General features: G+C 65.6%; 1 protein-coding gene across 1 annotated transcript in view; it reads left to right on the top strand.

Annotated features, from left to right (window-relative positions):
• Positions 1-141: 141 nt before the first annotated feature.
• The window catches only part of ATP5S (ATP synthase, H+ transporting, mitochondrial Fo complex, subunit s (factor B)), a gene marked incomplete at its 5' end in the record, with an annotated part of 3,958 nt that continues 3,779 nt past the window's right edge, over positions 142-320 (top strand). Inside the window, one exon of the mRNA XM_010074267.1 lies at positions 142-234. Within this exon, the coding sequence (XP_010072569.1) occupies positions 142-234 (93 nt within the window). The remainder of the gene's footprint in view (positions 235-320) is intronic.

Here is a 320-nt window from a genome sequence, read left to right as displayed (position 1 = left end):
GACCCCGCGGTTCCCCTGCGGGGACGCTTTCGCTGGGCTGACAGAGCTGTTGGGCCTTGAGGGGAAGCCAGGGGCGGGCCGCCCGGCCTGCAGCTGACACTGCGAGTAACAGCGGCGTCTCCCTTCTATCCTTTTCCTCAGGAACATGGTGCTGGTGGGAAGACTCGCGCAGCCGGTGTGCGGCCTGAGCGAGCGCAGGCAGTTCTGGGGATGGCTGAACGCCGTGTTCAACAAGTGAGTCTGTGGGCACGAGTGCTGGTGTCACTGGGACAGAGGGAACGCTCTCCCCAGCAGCTGGGGTGAGGCTGGGGTGGGTCTGT

This window comes from Pterocles gutturalis, unplaced genomic scaffold (assembly GCF_000699245.1).
Source record: "Pterocles gutturalis isolate BGI_N339 unplaced genomic scaffold, ASM69924v1 scaffold13842, whole genome shotgun sequence".
Lineage (NCBI taxonomy): Eukaryota > Metazoa > Chordata > Aves > Pterocliformes > Pteroclidae > Pterocles > Pterocles gutturalis.
This window is presented reverse-complemented; position numbering and strand designations above follow the sequence as displayed.